The 17,474-nt window shown below is 43.1% G+C and overlaps 1 protein-coding gene across 11 annotated transcripts in view; it reads right to left on the bottom strand.

Annotated features, from left to right (window-relative positions):
• The window catches only part of KIF13A (kinesin family member 13A), a 197,666-nt gene that overhangs the window by 67,839 nt on the left and 112,353 nt on the right, over positions 1 to 17,474 (bottom strand). For all 11 annotated transcript variants that reach the window (XM_055406723.2, XM_055406726.2, XM_055406727.2 and 8 more), the window contains exons 5-9: positions 15,999 to 16,091; positions 14,808 to 14,988; positions 12,130 to 12,217; positions 9,604 to 9,738; positions 8,278 to 8,390 (exon numbers count right to left, since the gene is read on the bottom strand). In XM_055406723.2, the coding sequence (XP_055262698.2) occupies positions 8,278 to 8,390; positions 9,604 to 9,738; positions 12,130 to 12,217; positions 14,808 to 14,988; positions 15,999 to 16,091 (610 nt within the window). The remainder of the gene's footprint in view (positions 1 to 8,277; positions 8,391 to 9,603; positions 9,739 to 12,129; positions 12,218 to 14,807; positions 14,989 to 15,998; positions 16,092 to 17,474) is intronic.

The raw sequence follows: 17,474 nt of genomic DNA, 5'->3' as shown, positions 1-17,474 counted from the left end.
ATTGAGTTTAGCACTCCTCCCCAGAAAGTCCCCACTCCTTATGGGAAAGGAGAAATGCAAAATGTGGCAAATTATGGGGAAAGGACAGCACCATCATATGACAGGACAGGAAAGCAAACAGTGATATCTATAGGATGGGCCTCATCTCCACTCACCACTGTTATTCAGTGACTGACGAAATCATTAAATTCAATGTTCATCCAATGAGTGTCATTCCCAATCTCATTTCCATTCCAATGATTGTGGTATAATTAACAAGCCTGTCCTAACATTTCCAAAAACAGGTTCTTCTGCACATTTGTTCTGGACACATTAAAATGTTATACCTAGAATTCTGACATCAAGTAAAATCAAGAATGATCGAGTTATATGAGATTCATTGCAGGTTCTCAGAGCTTTTAGCACTGGGAATCTCCAAAGGAAGATTTGTTGTTGTTTTTTAAATATTAAAAAAAATAATTTTGTTTATTTATTTTTGGCTGAGCTGGGTCTTCATTGCTGGGTGGGCTTTTCTCTAGTTTCGGAGAGTGGGAGCTACTCTCTAACTGTGCTGTGTGGGCTTCTCATTACCGTGGCTCTCCTGTTCTGGAGTACGGGCTCCAGGATGTGTGGGCTCAGTAGCTATGGCTCACTCAAGAGCTTAGTTGCCCCACGGCATGTGGGATCTTCCAAGACCAAGGAACAAACTCGTGTCTCCTGCATTGGCAGGCAGATTCTTTACCCCCGAGCCACCAGGGAAGCCCTGAAGTGTTTTTTTAATTTATTTGGCCACGCTGAGTCTTAACTGTGGCGTGTGGGATCTTGAGTTGCAGCATGCGGGATCTAGTTCCCCGACCAGGGGTCGAACCCATGCCCCCAGCATTGGGGACATAGAGTCTTAGCCACTGGACCACCAGGGAAGTCCCTCTGAAGGAAGGCTTTATAAGTAATCTTTCTCAAAATTATTTATCTAGAGGTCATTTTCTCCCTAGAGCCACCTGAGGAACTGGTATTTCACAAGAATGCTTTGAGAAAGCCTAAAGTGACAATGGCACATTGCCCCAAAGATGTGGCTACTACCTTCCCGGGAGCAGATTTTTGCTGTGTCCTTCATGGGTCTCTTTGTGTTAAGATATGTGGATATCTTTCCTCACATTCGTGGACCATTCGATGTACAAGTGGTAAATTAACAAGTATCACCACCCGCCCTTGAATAATGGACAGAAGGCAGGTCACTTTCACTCTTCCGAGATACAAGCTCACGTTGAGTTATGCAGGCAAAACCCACTGACATGAGGTTTCCGAGAAGAAATCAACAAGCGTCATGGAGGGTACTCAAGAAGAAAAAAGGAGGCCTGAGTCACACGAAACATTAGAAACACTGTAATTAAAAGTCATGACAACATAAATTATAAGACAGAATCCTAGGGATAACATATATTAATATCCCTCAAACAAGTGTTCAGTAGAACCCATTTTTTAGAAATGTTTGGGATATACTCTATTAACCGCAGTAACCAAAATAGAAAAAAGACTGGGAAAGATACTCATTAGATGAATACTGCTGGCATTTAATGGTTGGCTGTTGCTGAGGATAAAACAGAACCATCTTTGGTGACATCGCTCGGGGTATGAGAGTGTCCCGTGATACAAGTGAATTCTCAGAGAAGTTGAACCAGCCAGGCTCCAGCAGCAGGGAAAGACTTCGTCCTTCCACCCTCAGCAGAAAGGCGAACAGCAGACAGAGTCCCAGGTGTGTCCTCTGTGAAGGCGGTCTTCAGACGACCCATCCTTCCCCAGCCCTGAGCAGGCCACGGTGGAGCAGCCACACAGTGCCTTGGCGCTCCACGTGAAGGAATAACGTGCGCTGTAAAGCTCTTAAGAGCTTAAGGAGAGATGAAGCTCTTAAATCCACAGCCCATTAAGCAGACACTAATGTCTGTGTGAAGTCCCCGCCAGGTCTGCTTAAGAGGATTATTTGTGTTTCATCCAAAGAAACCCCAATAGGCGGCCGAAAGAAAGCTTAGGAAACATGTCAGAGAGTTCCTTCATTTTAGCCCTTCACTGGGCACTGACGTTAAGGCTTAGAAAGCCATTTGTGGAACTAATGGGCAGCAGTTTCGATACATTATTTATTTTCGTTACTAGGACACGCTTACAGAGAGCTTCCTACGGGTTCAGTTCAGTTCAGTTCAGTCGCTCAGTCGTGTCCGACTCTCTGCGACCCCATGAATCACAGCACGCCAGGCCTCCCTGTCCATCACCAACTCCCGGAGTTCACTCAAACTCATGTCCACAGAGTCGGTGATGCCATCCAGCCAGCTCATTCTCTGTCGTCCCCGTCTCCTCCCGCCCCCAACCTTTCCCAGCATCAGAGTCTTTTCCAGTGAGTCAACTCGTAGGCCTGTTCTAAGTGGGCGACAAGTTGTCACTAATTTAATCCCCACAACAGCCCTACTCAGAGTGTCTCCTCATCCGCATTTCACAGGTGAGGAAACTGAGGCACAGAAGGGTCACACCCTTAGTTTCTGTAACTGAGAAACGCCCCTGTCTCCTCCGGGAAGCCTCTCAGAGCTTCCGGCTGTGTTGTCATTCACCTCCCCACCACACCTTGTGCGTAAGTTTTACGGCACTTACTGTATCAATATCACTCCCTCCTCCTCCACTTCCACCAAAGATCTCCTTCCCCACTGGACCCTGAACTTCCCAAGGCCAGGATCTTAATCATCTTAGTCACCCCTTTCTTCTTATGTCCAGTCAGTGACACCTATTTGCTAGATGGAGCAAAGTAGTACAGGTCCATTTATCTCTTATCTGATAGCCTCACGGCTACATTTGTTTTGAAATTCAGAATGTTTTTGGATTTCGGAAGTTCAGTGCATACACTTTTACATATATGACCACTGGGGGGGACCTGGGACAGCAGCCCATAGTAAAATTCATTAACATTTCTACAGCTGAACATATGAATGGCCACACTAAATGAGTAAAGAAAGACCGGAAGTGAAGATAAAGACCTTAGTACTTTAGTACTAAGACCTTCGTACTAAGTGAAGATAAAGACCTTAGTACTAAGTACTTAGTACTTGTTGGAGTGAACTACGAAGGAAACAGGAAAAGCATTTGGTTTTCAGAGCACTTTGGCTTCGCTGGCGGTGCAGATGGTAGGCTGCCTGCAGTGCGGGAGACTGGGGTTTGATCCCTGGGTCAGGAAGATCCCCTGGAGAAGGAAATGGCAACCTACTCCAGTATTCTTCCCTGGAGAATTCCATGGACAGAGGAGCCTGGTGGGCTACAGTCCATGGGGTCACAAAGAGTCAGACACGACTGAATGACTTCACAATGGATTTTGGAACTGCAGGTAAAGGCCTGTGGGCCCCTCTTTCTGACTGTCTCTAGGACAGCTGTGCAGACCTCATGGCATGGTCATACTGTGAGATGTCCCATTAAACCAGTGACCGCGTGCAGAGTTGGAGGACACCTGGTGGAGACCTGGATCCATGGTGGGCACCTGGCATACATGGACCCACTCAGCGAGCTGAGAGAAACAGGTGAGGGGATGAAAACAGCCCTGGACTGAGGTTCAAGAGAAAGGGTTCAGACGCAGCTCCACTCCCTTCGAGCCAGCTATTTTGGGAAAAGCACAAGACCAACTTGGCAGACACCCATGGGCCGGTAAATGTGACCTAAAAAAAAAAAACCAGTTCCATGCTTCGGTGCTGGGTGATGTAGCACTTCTAATGTGCCTTTTGCTTTTTCAGATAAAGTACTAATAACTTACTGTATCTCAACCTATGTGTTCCTCTTCGAGGGCAGCGATCATGCTGTAATAAATAATAACAGGGGTAGTGGCTCAAAACCACACAAATCATCTGATAGTTGTGGAGGCCGGAAGTCCAGAACAGGTTTCTCTGGGCTAAAGGCTTCCTGGCCTTTCCAGCTTCCACGGGCACCCCTTCTCTGGGCTCATGGCCCCGCCCGCTGTCCACACGTGAGCAGTGAGCTCTGAGGTTTTTCTCACCCCGTGTCACTCGGACATGGGCTCTCTGACCTCCTTTCACGTGCAAGGAGCTCTGTGATTACAACAGACCCACTTATCTCACAGGCTAGCAAAGTAATGCTGAAAATTCTTCAAGCCAGGCTTCAACAGTGTGTGAACTGAGAAATTCCAGATGTTCAAGCTGGATTTAAAAAAGGCAGAGGAACTAGAGATCAAATTGCCAACATCCACTGGATCACAGAAAAAGCAAGAGAATTCCAGAAAAACATCGATTTCTGCTTCATTGACTACGCTAAAGTCTTTGACTCTGTGGATCACAACAAACTGTGGAAAATTCTTCAAGAGATTGGGAATACCAGACCACCATACCTGCCTCCTGAGAAATCTGTATGCAGGTCAAGAAGCAACAGTTAGAACCAGACATGGAAAAACGGACTGGTTCCAAACTGGGAAAGGAGTATGTCAAGGCTGTATATTGTCACCCTGCTTATTTAACTTACATGCAGAGTACATCATGCGAAATGCTGGACTGGATGAAGCACAAGACCACCCTTATGGCAGAAAGTGAAGAAGAACTAAAGAGCCTCTTGATGAAAATGAAAGACGAGAGTGAAAAGGCTGGCTTAAAACTCAACATTCAGAAAACTAAGATCATGGCATCCAGTCCCATCACTTCAGGGCAAACAGATGGGCAAACAATGGAAACAGGGAGAGATTTTATTTTCTTAGGCTCCAAAATCACTGCAGATAATGACTGCAGCCATGAAATTAAAAGACGCTTGCTCCTTGGAAGAAAAGCTGTGACCAACCTAGACAGCATATTAAAAAGCAGAGACATTACTTTGCCAAGAAAGGTCCATCTAGTCAAAGCTATGGTTTTTCCAGTAGTCATGTATGGATATGAGAGCTGGACCATAAAGAAAGCTGAGCACTGAAAAATTGGTGGTTTTGAACTGTGGTGTTGGAGAAGACCCTTGAGAGTCCCTTGGACTGCAAGGAGATCAAACCAGTCCATCCTAAAGGAGATCAGTCCTGAATATTCATTGGAAGGACTGATGCTGAAGCTGAAGCTCCAGTACTCTGGTCACCTGATGCAAAGAACTGACTCACTGGAAAAGACCCTGATGCTGGGAAAGACTGAAGGCCGGAGAAGAAGGGGATGACAGAGGATGAGATGGTTGGATGTCATCACCGACTTGATGGACATGAGTTTGAGCAAAATCTGAGAGTTGGTGATGATCAGGGAAGCCTGGTATGTTGCAGTCCATGGCGTCGCAAAGAGTCAGACACAACTGAGTGACTGAACTGCACTGAACTGACCCAAATAATCTTCTCATTGCAACATCTTTAACTTAATCACACCTGCAAAGCCCCTTTGTGAGGTAACGTATGCACATGTGTTGGGAATTAGGACTTGGATGTATTTGGGGGCCAGGGAGGCAATATTCTGCCAGCAACAAAGTTCCTCTTGCATCCTCACATCTAATGTGCCAGAGACATAGTAGAAGTTTGCTCAGCTTTTATCCATATTATATAAATGTGTATGTCCAACCATCTATTTCCTCATCTTTAAACAGAGACATAAATACATATAATGAACCTCACATGAAATAATGCATATGAAAGTATCCCCAAACTAAAAAGAACCCTAAAAATGTAGGTATCTCACAGACTAGCAGTAAGGAATACATATATCCATTTGTGAAAGAGCCAGGATATAAGGAAAAACAGCAAGATGCTAAGGGATATCCATTCAATCCATTAAGTCATAATGGAAAAGAGCCAGTAGCTGGAACATCTGAATCAAGTTATGTGTGGCCTTGAGGTAGTCCAGTTTGCGACACTATATAATTTAGTGTCCAAATCGGGGGGGCACTATTAATATATCCTCTGGGACAAATGTATCAATCAGGACTCTTCTAGGCCAATACAACACATGGGCAACTCCGTGTGTGAGCCTTGGCTCTGGAGCCAAACTACCTACAACCAAGTCTCAGATCCACGCTTAGAGCCCTGTGACCTTGGACATATTATTTAACAGCTCTCTGCCTTGGTTTCCTCATCTGTCAAATGGTGACGTGAGGCTCAGATGAATTATTACAAACAGAGTACACAGTACAGTGCCCAGGATACGGTAAGAGGCCAACAGAAGTTGGTGATCCTTACACGTCAAGGCCAGCCACACTCTTTAAGTTTCCACGAATTCAGAGAACTCCCAGTGTGTTCCCATAGGTGCAGCCACAGGCAAAGGCGTGGCTGAGCGCCAGTAAACAAACCTCCAGGAGGGGTGACAGTGCCTGCTTCCTCACACCCCCATTTCTGTTTCTCCATCCTGGTGCTTGTACTCATTTATTTATTTTTTTCTCTATTTTTAAAACTTTTTATTTTATATTGGAGTATATCCGATGAGCAATGTTGTGATAGTTTCAGGTGGAGAGCAAAAGGACTCAGCCACACCTCTACACGTATCCATTCTCCCCTAAGCTCCCCTCCCATCCAAGCTGGCACATAACACTGAGCAGAGGTCCCTGTCTTGCACCCATTTTAGAATGCAGAGCTGTATGCCAGTCTGGGCTCCTACAATGCTTTGTCATGAAACAAAGCAAAATCCTTTGTTATCAGAGCAAGAGACAGAATGACTGGGAGTTGACCCCCTCAAGCAGCAGCCTGTGCAGTGAGCACAGCTGAGTTCATTTGATAGAGGGGGTGAGAGTTCACCGCTACTTTTGCAAACTTGTGTGAGATTACAATGTGCTAGCGCCATTTTGCAATGCAAGCCGAACAAAAATGTTCCTGAATCTATTACCTTTTGTCCCCTTCTGTCCTAAACAAAACCTCAAGCTATTTGTTTTTCATTAATTTTTTTCTTGGAGTATGGCTGCTTTACAACGTTGTGCCAGTTTCTGCTGCACAGCAAAGTGAATCAGGTACACAGGATACATATAAACCCCAAGCTATTATGTCTCAAAAGAAACATACAAGTTTCTTTCTGCTGAACCTGAAATAATGGTTACGCTGTTTACACAAGCTCTAAAAACAATAGCTAGAGCCATTAATTTTTATTCAGTGCCTACTACGTGTTAGGCTTTGTCCTAAGCACATTCTGGGCACTTAATCCCCAACAACTCACTGAAGCAGATACTGTTATTCTTCTCATTATACAAATGAGAAAAATGAAGCCCACAGAGGTACATTCACTCGCCTGGGATACATACGCGTCTAGTAAGTGGAGGAGAGGCAGGAATGAACCCAGGCAGTCCTACTCAAGCATACACGCCTCAGAGGGCAAACTCTGCTCCCTCTCGTGCTGGGGAAGACAGACTTCTCTGGCTTATCAGGGGCATCCTTGGATAGCACGTCCCAAAGAACCAGTCCTTCGGGACTTCCCTGGCGGTCCAATGGCTAAAAGTTCACCTTTCAATGCAAGGGACGTGGGTTCGATCCCTAGTCGGGGGAACTAAGATCCTACATGCTACAACTAAGACCAATGCAAACAAATAAATAATTAAAAATAAAAAGAAGAAATCCTTCATCTGCGCCTTTGCTGTATCTTCCATGCGGAAAGCCTTCACCTCCTTGTCCACTGCGCCAGCTCCTACACATCTTGTACCCCTCAGCTCTCCTTCAGCCTTCACCACATCCCTGGGCACGCTACAGACACTCAAGGCAAAGAATGAGATTTCAGGATGGCAGTTATTCTATAACTGTTACTGTTGGGGGGAAGTCATTGTTTTTGTTATTTAGTCTCTAAGCCGTATCTGACTCTTTTGGGATACTACGACTATAGCCCACCAGGCTCCTCTGTCCATGGGATTTCCCAGGCAAGAATACTGGAGTGGATTGCCATTTCCTCTTCAGGGGATTTTCCCGATCCAGGGATTGAACCTGCATCTCCTGCATTGGTAGGTGGATTCTTTACCACTGAGCCGCCAAGGAAGACAAGTATTAGCCTTACAAAGGGATATGAAGTAGATTTTCTCTTTAGAATAAGCTCCTAGAGTTAGATCTAAGATATGACTTGATTTATAAAACTGCGACTTGCATTTACCCAAGATTAATTACATTATACAATGATATTCTGGGCGTTTGCATGGACAGTGTTGGAGCCCGGCTGCCTCGTGCTGTTTCACTTAAATAAACCTCATGCATCTCAACAGAGGCAGGCTGATGTTTTTCTTCAACCCAGCTCACTAAAGCTACACAGACTCTGAATCACCTGTGATCAGAGCCATTTCCCAGACACACAGCAAGCTGGTGGGATGTTGGGGTTTACCGTGGGAATTGCACAGTCCCCTTACTTGTTAATGTTGCTGCCTTCTTTCAGGCGCTCTCCCGCAGCTCCGGTTTTAGACACTCTCTCGCTGCCCGCCAGGTCCACCAAGCTCACCTTGCTCACCTTCTCCCCTGAGTTCTAGTTGTGGGAGACGAGAGAGAAATGACAGACACACGTGAGTGCAAAAACCACACCAATACCTACAGAGATGTCAGCACCACCACTGCAGCCATCTTGCTTTAAGGAGGCAAACTTGAGAAGATTTTAAATTGTAAGAGGAGTTCTTTGGACTAGCAGTTTTAGGGTAAAAATTAAAGTTGGTGTGGCAGCCTGGGATTCTGTTCTGTAGCTGGGTAGCCGGAGAAGGCAATGGCAAGCCACTCCAGTACTATTGCCTAGAAAATCCCATGGATGGAGGAGCCTGGTTGGCTGTAGTCTGTTGGGTCGCTAAGGGTCGGACACGACTAAGCGACTTCACTTTCACTTTTCACTTTTACACATTGGAGAAGGAAATGGCAACCCACTCCAGTGTTCTTGCCTGGAGAATCCCAGGGATGGGGGAGCCTGGTGGGCTTCCGTCTATGGGGTTACACAGAGTCGGACACGACTGAAGTGACTTAGCAGCAGCAGCAGCAGCAGCAGCAGCTGGGTAGCAAGTGCACTGGCCTTTCCAGAATATATTAAAAAAGCTGGAGCTTTTATGCATCTATGAGAACATTCCAGGACATGAGGATGCCTGCACATTCAGGTCAAATACCTCACTTTTTTTTTTTAAAAGCTATCTTTAGGATGAATGTCGTGGTTTCCTCTTTCATACTCTTCAATGACTAGGAGGTAAACCCAGCTGTTTCTAGGGGAATTTCACTATGGAAGGATACATATTAAAAGTGGTATGGTGACAGCACCATGGTCTTTAGGGAGTTTATACAAGGATTCCAGTTTTTTAACGTTATATATAAAGTTGTTGCTTTGTTCAGTCGCTAAGTCGAGTCCGACCCTTTTGCGACCCCATGGACTACAGCCCACCAGGCTCCTCTGTCCATGGGATTTCCCAGGCAAGAATACTTGAGTGGGTCGCCATTTCTTTCTCCAGGACATCTCCTCGACCCAGATATCGAACCCACATCTCCTGAATTGGCAGGTGGGTTCCTTACCACAGAGCCACTAGGGAAGCCCTACATTATATAAAGTAAGGCCTAACAAATTACATGATGTAAGCAGAGTAGCTGATCCAGTAACCAGAAGAGCTGGCTTAACGTTCTTGGGAACTGAATCCAGCCATGGAGCGGTTCACCCAGGCCGGTACTGTGAGTTCCTTCATCGTCACCCAAAGTTCCACCCAATCGCTCACCCCAGACTGCAGGTCGTACAGTGTCTGTGTGATGACGATGTTGAACACGGCGTGGGAGCGGCTGCTTTCTTCATTCATGTTGGTTGCAGCTACCGTCCGAGACTTGTTTCCCTCAGACATCAATGACTCAATGTCCTAGAGGCAGGCACAAGAAAAACATTATGAGCGAAAAACCCCTAAGAACAGCGTCCTGCCCATCCATGGATGTATGAATTATGATGCATTCCATCACCACCCTTGCATGTAAACCTCCCACCTCTCTTCCACAGAGCCCAGCTCAAACTTCCACTCCCTCAGTGCTTTCTAGTGGATGAAATGTTTCACCCATTCCTTCCAAACTGCAACTGTCTTCTTTCTCTTTTGAATACCTATTTTTCCCTTTGCAAGTTCCTACTTTGCCAACAAAGGTCCATCTAGTCAAGGCTATGGTTTTTCCAGTGGTCATATATGGATGTGAGAGTTGGACTGTGAAGAAAGCTGATCGCCGAAGAATTGATGCTTTTGAACTGTGGTGCTGGAGAAGACTCTTGAGAGTCTCTTGTACTGCAAGGAGATCCAACCAGTCCATTCTAAAGGAGATCAATCCTGGGTGTTCATTGGAAGGACTGATGCTAAAGTTGAAACTCCAATACTGTGGCCACCTCATGCAACGAGTTGACTCACTGGAAAAGACTGATGCTGGGAGGGATTGGGGGCGGGAGGAGAAGGGGACGACAGAGAATGAGGTGGCTGGATGGCATCACCGACTCGATGGACATGAGTTTGAGTGAACTCCAGGAGTTGGTGATGGACAGGGTAACCTGGCGTGCTGTGATTCATGGGGTCATGGAGAGTCGGACACGACTGAGCAACTGAACTGAACTGAACTGAACTGAAGGAGAAAAGAGCTAACATTTACAGTGCTCAGATACTCAATAGCAATGATGACCTTATTTTATTCTGACTCTCTTGCACAGGTCTCTTCTGTATGGTTAGTAGCCTCCCTTCTCCAACAAGGGGCTTCCCTGGTGGTTCAGATGGTAAAGAATCTGCCTGCAATGCAGGAGACTTGGGTTCAATCCCTGGGTTGGGAAGATCCCTTAGAGAAGGGAATGGCAACCCACTCCAGTATTCTTGCTTGGAGAATCTCATGAACAGAGGAGCCTGGGGGGCTACAGTCCATGGGGCTGCAAACGGTTGGACATGACTGAATGACTAACACTTTCATTCAGTGAATTTCCAACACTGTGGCTCTCCCAGGATAGGGAATTTTCCTTATTCAACTCTATACAACTTGTTTTAGAACACCCGGAACCTAACACTCTTAAACAATGTTTGATGAATATTACAAAAGAAGTATTTACCTGATTATACACACGGGACACTGAAATTCATGGAGGTCAAATAACTCTTCCCACATCTAATAAGAGGCAGTTGTTTGCTTTTTAGTCGCTAAGTCATGTCTGACTCTTTTGCGACCCTATGGACTATAGTTCACCAGGCTGCTCAGTCCACAGGACTTCCCAGGTAAGAATACTGGAGTGGGTTGCCATTTCCTTCTCCAGGGGATCTTCCTGACCCAGGGATCGAACCCACATCTTCTGCTTGGCAGGCAGATCCTTTACCACTGAACCACTTGGAAAGCCCAATAAGAGGCAGAACTGGATACAAATCACACATGTCCCAGCTCTTACTAATAAGTGACAGGAGGAGACAGTCACTGGCCCCAGTGACGCTGAGCCAGGCACCTAAGCAAACGTGCTGACTTTGCACTTTCCCGCCAGAGGGATCTCACTGATGACTGAGTGATAACTGCCCTTTATCTCTGATTTAAGCCATACTAAAACTATCTACGTTTAAGTGGCTGAAGAGAGTTACCTCGCAGATTAATTTTAGTTCTGCTGAGTCTGAAGTGATGCAGGGACAAATAACACAGGGATGGAGCTTCTAAGTAGATGGATGTGTTCACTCATTTATCAGCATTCTTTGGTAACAGATGGCGGTTTCTTTTATGGGATTCCCAAAGCAATGACAATAAAAATACAGACAAAATATCAAGCCAGGATGTGAGAAAGCACAGAAGTCAAGGAGTAGGAAAAAGAAACAGATCGGTCAACAGAGGGAGATCAATTCAGAAAAACAGAAGAATCAGAAGCGTGAAAAGTAATGCAAACTAAGATCTGAGACACTGCCAAAGAGAAAGGGTTGAAATAACTACCAAACAGTGTCTACATCTGTCCAGAAGGATATCACCAGCAACCTCAGGGAGAAGAGTTTCAATAGCATGTTATTCATGAAAATATTCAGCAACCTCAGGATGCTGGGCCTCCCAGCAACACTGCAAACCCTTCAAAACCAAGCAGCTTGAAGACTGATTAAAAGCCTTTATTTTCTGTTTGGGGTGGTTGATACTGGATTTCTGAGACCACGAATTATAACAATATGCTATAAAGCATTCACATAAAAATATATGCAACATGATCTATACACTTCAATTTACTGTCAGCTTTTAATGTTTGTTTTTTTTTTTTTTCCAATGACACTTACCTCAAAACTAGTGACAGCCAGTTGGGATAAACCGTCTACATATGGTCCCAAAACTTTATGCTCTCGAACTTTAAGAGACTGTCTACTCCTTCAAGAGAAAGGAAAAAGGAATGAATGAATCATACCCAACCTGGAGCTTTTCTCTCTTAAAAAAACTACTTGCAAAAGTACTCAGAAATTAAGATTGCAATTTCAAAAGAATTTTTCTTTTAATGATCAAAAACTATTCTAAAAGCTACTCTACTTGGATTAGCAAAACAGCACGCCTTATGAGGAATGTCTTTTATACTCTGATTTCTATTTAAAGTAACACACTATTTTAAAAATTCTACCTCTACTCCCAAACTAAACAACGAGCACACAGAATACTAGGTTAGGCTAACTTGTTTTAGTAGATGAACTTTAATTTCACATGGAGTGGGGAGAGGGGAGCGAAGCAAAGAATAAACAGAACTGAATTGAACCTTTAGGCTATTTTATAAGCAAGCATATTCTCAATAAGAAACGTCTTACAGTTTTAAGCAAGAATTGAACAATATTAAAATGTTTTAATTTACCTTTTCAGATTAGGGGCATTGATTTATGCTGATCTGTGCTGACCATTTGATACAAAGAATGATGTTACAGGACAGCAGTTGTTTGTAGTTACCGATATTTACCCTATATCGAGAACTGGCTCTGCTGGTCAAGATTTCAGGACTCTTGAATTTTTAAGTGGCAAACCTGGTTTGGGACCCACTTAAACAGCTTATCAACAGACAACTGAGATGAAAAGTAAAACTATATAATACATATTATGGCCATATTGCATTATGTCACGTATTTTGTGGCATCAGATACTAATCGCTTTTTCAAATCAAGAGTCAATACCTAGCATCACTCAAGTGTGGAAAGAAGAAACTGGCAATGAGCACATCCCTAAATCTAGGCCTTGCTCCCTAAAAACTTTTCAATCTTAATCTCACAACTCCATAAAGTAGGTTTTGCTAACTTTATTTTAAGCTTGAAGAATGCAATATGACAATGAGCAATTCTGCTGTATTCGAAACAAGGGCAGACCAAGTGCACAATTTCAAGAGAGCTGCCTCGCTGCCCATGCCTCCAGAGCCTGGCTCACTCTGCATAATCAGAGATGATCGCTATTCGTGGGCAAGAAAAAATAAATCAAGCACAATATCAAGTCCTTCTGATGGTGTCTAACGTTTGGGATTCTTGTACACCACGGAGGGAGTGTAAATCGGTACAACTATTTCGGGGAACAGTCTGGCAATACCAAGGCTGAAGGCTCCACAGCTTGTGACCCGCAATTCCTCTCCTAGATGCAGTCCCTAGAAACTCCTGCATTTGTACACCAGGAGGAAAGTACAGGAATGCTCAGAGAAGGACAGTCATGGTAAAAAGTGGAAACCACAGGAACGAGAGGAGATAGAATAAACAAATTATGGTATCTCGTACAATGGAATGCCAAAGAGCAGTAAAAATGAGTGAATTACTACTTCATACATCAGAACAAACAAATCATTGAGGGGGAAAGTAGCAAGTCATCAAAGGACACATGTATTATGAAGCCATGTACAGGTAAAAATGTGCAAAATTATGCATAGACTCTTAAAGAGAAGGAAGATAATGAGCAACATAAAAACGCTCCATTTATTAAGCCAAATTGTGAGCAGAACAGTCATTGATTTTTATTATTCTTTATATCTTACACGTATTATAAATGTTCTTTCATATTCATTACACAGTTATTAGCTAAAAGTAAACACATTTCTGATGACTGGGTCACTTTCTTGCCATCTGTAATTTTTATCTTACACCTCTGATTATACCCTTGATTATACAGCTGCTGAAAGCATTTAAAAAATATTTTTAATAACATGAGAAAGTATTCATCATATTATATAAAAAGATCAGGCTACTGAATTGTATTCAGAGAAGAACCTCAACATACACACTACATATCCACTCCATAGATCTGAGACACCAAAATGCATAAAGTGTTAACAGCAGTTATTTTTTTATTTAACAGCAGTTATTTTTGAGTGACAGGATTATAGGCCATTTTTATTTCTTCTCACACTTTACCTACTTTCTAAATTTTTATATCTATTATTCTTAAATCAATAAAAATTTTAATTAAAAGGTAAATGGCCCTTTCCTTCCTCTATGAATCAAACTCATCTGGTTTTTATCACCTAGCTTTTAAAAAATACAGATGCCTGGGTTTCCTCCCGGGTCAACTGAATCATCAGCCCTAAGGGAGGGGCTCAGGCATTAAAAAGCCTCCGAGGGATTCCAACATACATTCCCGGAAGAGAATGGCTTGTCTGGGCCAGGTCACTTGAAACCTTCGACCACTTTACCTCCAATTCAGAGCAGATGTAAAGACCATTGTGTCATTCTTAACTCAACAAATAAACCATAGTGGCAAAAATACCAAAACAGTAAAAACAGCCCTCTAAATGGCATAGGTGAGCAACTTTATACACGCGCGTAGGATAAACTATGAACCCTGGGTATACCCACAGGCTTTAAGAAGCTGACGATCTCTCAGTAAACGAACTGAAACGAGAGTGGTAACCGAGGGCTTCAAACACATAAACTCACTTGCAACTTTAACTTCAGGATCATTTAAAACTACTACCCCTGTTACAAGGTTCGTGTCAACCATAACTTACCCTTTGGGGTCTAAAAGATCCCGGACTTTCTCATTATAAATTTCCATATACGATACTTCCACTTTAAAGGTCTGTGACTCATTCTGCTCCAGAGAGATCCTTTGAAATAAAGCACAGCAGAGCCTTGGGATGAGGCCTCGCTGCTCAGCATTGCCCATCATGGAGAAGGATTTTCCTGAGCCTGGAGAAAGGTGAGCAAAAAGAGAGGAGGATGGAAGAGGAGGCCACATGTAACGCTTCAACCGTACAAGTGTGTCCTACACATTGGCCAAGGTCACACAGCAGGAGGAGACAATCTGGCCCCCAGAGCCAGGCCCTCCGGACACCAGAGTTACTATTCTTCCTATTACACTCCTGACTGCGAGTCTGACTTTCACTGTGAGACCTGGAGGGTACCTCCTTTACAGATGGATGCGTATTAATGTAAGCACTACAAATACGTAATCTTTACATGTAGTAAAAAGGAACTAGTGGATAGTACAGGGAACTCTGTGCGAGATTATGTAACATCCTAAATATGTATAACAATCATTTGGCTAGACACCTGAAACTAACACTGTTAATCAACTATATTCCAACATACAACAGAATGTTTTAAAAAGTGCATAAATATCAATTATACATCAAGTAACATTAACATATTTTACCCACAAAATATTTCACACTTTTGAAGGTGCTTTGTTATATATTCTCCTTGACGTCCCGTGATGTGACAATAGGCAGTATTGTTATCATTTAATTAATTTATTCCAACTTTATAGGTGAAATAATGAGTGGCTCACAGTGTTAACTGCTGAACCACTAGTCTAGTTTTGTTTAATAACCTATCATCACTTCTATATCCTGGTGAAGTCCTCTGTATAAAATGATAGATACTAAGAGTTTTTCTAGTTTTTCACTATAACACTTGTACTAAGAAACTGGTAATTATTTTCCTAGCTTAAATACAGGTTAAAACTATAATTTAGGAAAATGACACTTAATAGTTTGAAACTAGCGTGCTCACTAACACTTAAATTACTTCATTACACAACTGTTGAACCTTCAGAAAGATTACTTTTGATCATTTAATTCAGCTAAACTTGTGAAGTCAGAAGCATTTTTCTACGGCTTCCCAAAGTGTTTTCTATTTCCATGTTTTAAGAAATGCACATTTAATATCACTGACTGTAAAGAAAAGCAGCTACTTACCTGTCTGTCCATATGCAAAAATGCAAGCATTATACCCCTGAAAGGCTTTCTCAAGAATTCCTTCCCCAAGGCACTTGAAAACCACTTCTTGACCTAAAAAAACAAAAATAAAAAGACTTATTTTTCTTGACATATTTGTATTAGTAACTGAGCCGTAGTCACTAATAACATTCTCTCAATCCAAAAAAGATGTTGAGTGTATTGCATACCTACTATGTGCAGGGCTATGGATTAAGAGCATAATGAATGCAATTTTATTATTTATTCTTCTACACTATAACTCAGTACCTGGGACAATTTATCATTCTACCCACTGCTTCCCTCTAAGACATTTCTCTAAGTTTCCTGTCCATTGTCTGTGGGTCATATGGAAGCATCATTTGAATTTGGTTTAGTTCCTTCTCCTGAGTTAGTATGAAAGTGTCATTCAATATAAACTGCCTTGTCTCCCCACCTGGATCCTGAGCTTCTGATGAGCAGGAACCACGTCGCCCACATCTTGGTATGTGTGTGCACCTCTGAGCCTAGTGTGGTGCTAAGTACATGCCACATGCTGAGAAACCGCTCATTGCTGGTAGAGGGGGTGCGCTGGGCACAGGGACCTCTTAACTGTGTTCCCATGGGGATTAGGGAACAAGTTCTCATCTGTGAGTCTTTCTACAGCTCACTGTGACTCCTAGGGGTGTTCTGTCATGGACTATTTATGTCATGTAGTGCCCAGCTGAAGAGTAAAGGTGTGAAAATCTTTTTAAACATTTAATGAGGCATTTACTGACTTTTAAAACTGATGTCTTTCTAACATGCAATCCCCACCATCAAGAGAATTAAAGTGACTTTCTGCTTCCTCTGTGTAGAAATTACTGGTTGAAGTACCTCCTTCCTCTACTGGAGCCCCTGACTGATGTCAGTCCATAATCTGTTTATCTCTGTAATCCTAGTGCCTAGCATGAAATGCTTAATAAATGTTTGTCCAGAGAATGTCAGTTTAATCTTTTTATCCAAATGACAATTCCTTTTACATTTGGAAATAATGCAATATAACATAAGCTCTTGGGTGTATGTTTTTCTTTCATGCATCTGATTTTAGCAGTCTCATCATATTATGGCATATCACAGCTGCAGAATGGGACTCAAATTAAAAGCGTAAACATGAAACAATATTTTCAATCATCAGGTTGGCAAAAAAAAAAAAGAAACCACACAGCACATGACAATATCCAATATAGCTGGACTGAAGAAATAGGTATTTTCATAAACTATTGATGGGAGAACGAATGAATGCAGCCATTCTAAGGAAAACCTCACAGTACCAAGAAAAAGGAATATGTCCTGGCTCCCTGGCCCACTATGGGGCATCCGCCCTAGAGACCACTCCCCAAGAGACCCCAGTAAAAGGATGTTCACACAGCATTATTTATAATACTGAAAGTTGGAATCAAGTTAAATGCCAATTAGTAAGGGAGTAGTATATACATA

This window comes from Moschus berezovskii, chromosome 23 (genome assembly GCF_049115385.1).
Source record: "Moschus berezovskii isolate FMDL1 chromosome 23, NW_MosBer_1.0, whole genome shotgun sequence".
Classification (NCBI taxonomy): domain Eukaryota; kingdom Metazoa; phylum Chordata; class Mammalia; order Artiodactyla; family Moschidae; genus Moschus; species Moschus berezovskii.
The sequence above is the reverse complement of the archived record's forward strand: the minus strand, read 5'-3'. Positions and strand labels throughout refer to the sequence as shown.